Below are 2,925 nucleotides of genomic sequence, written 5' to 3'. Positions count from 1 at the left end.
CCCCCAATCGGTGTATAGTTTGACCAACACAGAATTAAATAGATTAAACATACACTGTTCTATCCTGTAGGTCAGGCCTGTGTTATGATGAAAAGTGATGCATGAATTGCATGAATTATTATGAGCAATGGTGGAGAAGAAGTATTAAATTTTGATAATGTGAGAAAGATGACTTGAGTATAATATGATACAATATCATCAGGTCTGCTTACCCACAGATGACAAGAAAAACTAAGTTCACCACAGTGTATTATACAGTAAGTGCTCAATACAAAACCCACAGTTCAACTGCCAACAGAGTCCTTATCTCAGTTCAAATCTACGAGTCCTTCATTCTATATCCCTGTAAGCAAAGAAAAAACACTCAGTTTGAGGTTCAATTCAAAAGTTGGCCAACAAAAATAAAACCAAGTGACACCCCTCCTGTTTAATAGACAAGCTTAGTAATTCTCCGACAACAGCGGTTTTGTCTATTTGAAAAGTTTGCGATCGGTATTAATACAGAGGACAATGAAGATGTGATGAAATGAGTTAATGCCATTTTATTTCTTTGAACAGGTGGGCCAGGATTGGTAGACCCTTGTGAAAAGAAGCCTGTGGATACCCTAACAGCTATGGGAGAGCAACAGAGAGAAGACATCACCTCAAGTGCCCAGGTACATGCTGTTTAAATTATACATGAATCAGGTTGATTGAGACCAAGCAATTGTAATTGAGTGCTTTGAACAATTACTTTGTCAGTAATAGTTTGTCAGTTCCTGTTGATGTCAATATTTTTGTACTTTTAGAGTGGTATAATTGGGTATTAAATTGTCCTTATGTCATTATCTGTCCTTAGGTACCACCTTTTTGCCAGCTCTTTCTGGCAGTAAAATCCAAATTCGGCTATATTTTGATTACTCTAATGAAGATGAAAGGTGTCTTGTATTTGCCTTGGCTTACACTAAAAGTCCTTGGTTTAAAATGTTCTTTCTGTGTTTCCATACAGTTTGCTCTGAGGCTGCTGGCATTCCGTCAGATCCATAAGGTTTTGGGTATGGACCCTCTGCCGCAGATAAACCCTCGCTTCAACATCCGCAACAGCCGCAAGCGTCGCCGTGACAACAGCGATGGGACAGACAGCTTCGAGGGTGAAGGCAAAAAGGACAAAAAAGATTATGATAGTTTCTAAGTTTCTGTTACTAATTTAAAGTAATCTACATACAGAAATCCACGAACATGTTGTATGCGCTGTCTTCTGTGTATTGGCTAAGGTCCAGAGTTGTTAGTTTTCCTTTTTTAAGCTTCAGATGTACCAGTTTAATTGCAGCCTCACTCGGTATTACACAAACAAAACTGTCACATTTGTGTACTGTATTAGTTGTAGATTTCTTAAAGATGGGGTTCAGAACTCTCTGTACTAGATACAGCAGTTTTTAAACTATCTTCTGACAGTGGCTCTGATGCTAACAGCGGCTTCTTAAGCTGCCGCTGGTCCCCCCTGAACTGTTTTCTGTTCTTCATTGAAGTTGTGGGGGACGATAGAGATTGTAGGATCAAAAATGTTGATGCCTTTATTCATCTGTATAGTTGCATTCGGAGGTGGACTATGTTACTATTGTGAAGCACTAATTTGGCAAACTTCATTTTCTTCTGAATATTAATTACTGTGCTTAATACAAGTGGTGATTGATGCTGTGGTCTTGTTATGTCTCAATGCTAGGCTACACTTAAGCTAAAAGACCTATGAGTCATTGCACAAAGATTCAGAAGAACTGTTGATAGATATTTGTTAGTATTGAAGTTGTCAGCCCTAAATGTAGTTTTGTCTTTTCATTTTCATATATATGAAAGTATTTGTATAATCTTTAAATATCTAAAAATGCTTTGGTTTGTGGAAAACATAGCCATGTTCATATTGCTTACTCTACTGGCTTTTAAAATGTGTTTTCCTGGTTAATAAGGAACTTTATTGGCTTGCTTGCCTTTTAACTTGGTTAGGTGCTAAATGAAGTTCAATACTGGAAATAAAATAAAAAAAATCATGACTGGGGATGGTAATGTACTTGCCCTTCAGTGTAGGTCCCATTGTGAATGCTTGCCGTACTCTGCATTCTGCTTTACATTTCCAGTAGCAGAATAAATATATTTCCAGACTGAACACTTGTGTATATTCTGTTTATGTACAGTGGTTTATCACATGGTATACAGTGTAAACACAATATTTCAGGCAAGGTTAGCATCAAGCCTATTTTACAAACTGTTTCTTACCTACAGTAAGTATTGTATGTATTTTTTAAATCTCTCTGAAAAGGATTCTTCTTTCTGTTTGGAGTGTTCTGTTGTGTTTGTTACGAGCCTGTAAAAACACAAAATGAGAGATTTGAACAGAGTAATTAAATTATGAAATGTACTAGCAGCCAGCCTATTCCGTGAATTCAAATGAGGAGCATATGGGCTAGTGCTATTCGAATGTGAATCTCTACCACCTATTCAGGGACAAGGGCAGTATGCACCAGATTAGGGTTTCTATCCATGTTAATCTTGAGTTGATAGAAAACCACCACTTTCCGTTCCAGAAACCCATGATAACTTAAACTTAAGGTGCTCAATGGCTGATTTTCAGTCAAGGGCGGACTGACCATCGGGGAAACCGGGAGTTTTCAGGGTGGGTTGCTGGACAGTTGAGCCAATAAACTGGAGACAAAAACCTGCAGTTGAAAATTGACTGGTCTGTGTTAATCAACGTCCATGGCACAGATTCTAATGTTTTATGCACATTGGACTCACCGCCTAGAGTTTCAAAAAGTAAGTTTTGCACATTTCAAAGACCATATTCTGGGTTATTCAATCATAAATTCACAATCCGAAAAGCATCAATAGCCTACAGATGCAAACAATGAATAAATAATATACAGGTGCTGGTCATAATTTAGAATATCATCA

At 37.6% G+C, this 2,925-nt stretch overlaps 1 protein-coding gene across 1 annotated transcript in view; it reads left to right on the top strand.

Moving 5' to 3' along the window:
- zfr (zinc finger RNA binding protein) overlaps positions 1-2,140 on the top strand; it is a 35,139-nt gene extending 32,999 nt beyond the window's left edge. Inside the window, exons 19-20 of the mRNA XM_046034419.1 lie at positions 559-656; positions 989-2,140. Of these exons, the coding sequence (XP_045890375.1) occupies positions 559-656; positions 989-1,171 (281 nt within the window). The 3' untranslated portion in view covers positions 1,172-2,140. The remainder of the gene's footprint in view (positions 1-558; positions 657-988) is intronic.
- The last annotated feature ends 785 nt before the right edge of the window (positions 2,141-2,925 follow it).

Source organism: Micropterus dolomieu, linkage group LG21 (assembly GCF_021292245.1).
Source record: "Micropterus dolomieu isolate WLL.071019.BEF.003 ecotype Adirondacks linkage group LG21, ASM2129224v1, whole genome shotgun sequence".
Lineage (NCBI taxonomy): Eukaryota > Metazoa > Chordata > Actinopteri > Centrarchiformes > Centrarchidae > Micropterus > Micropterus dolomieu.
The sequence above is the reverse complement of the archived record's forward strand: the minus strand, read 5'-3'. Positions and strand labels throughout refer to the sequence as shown.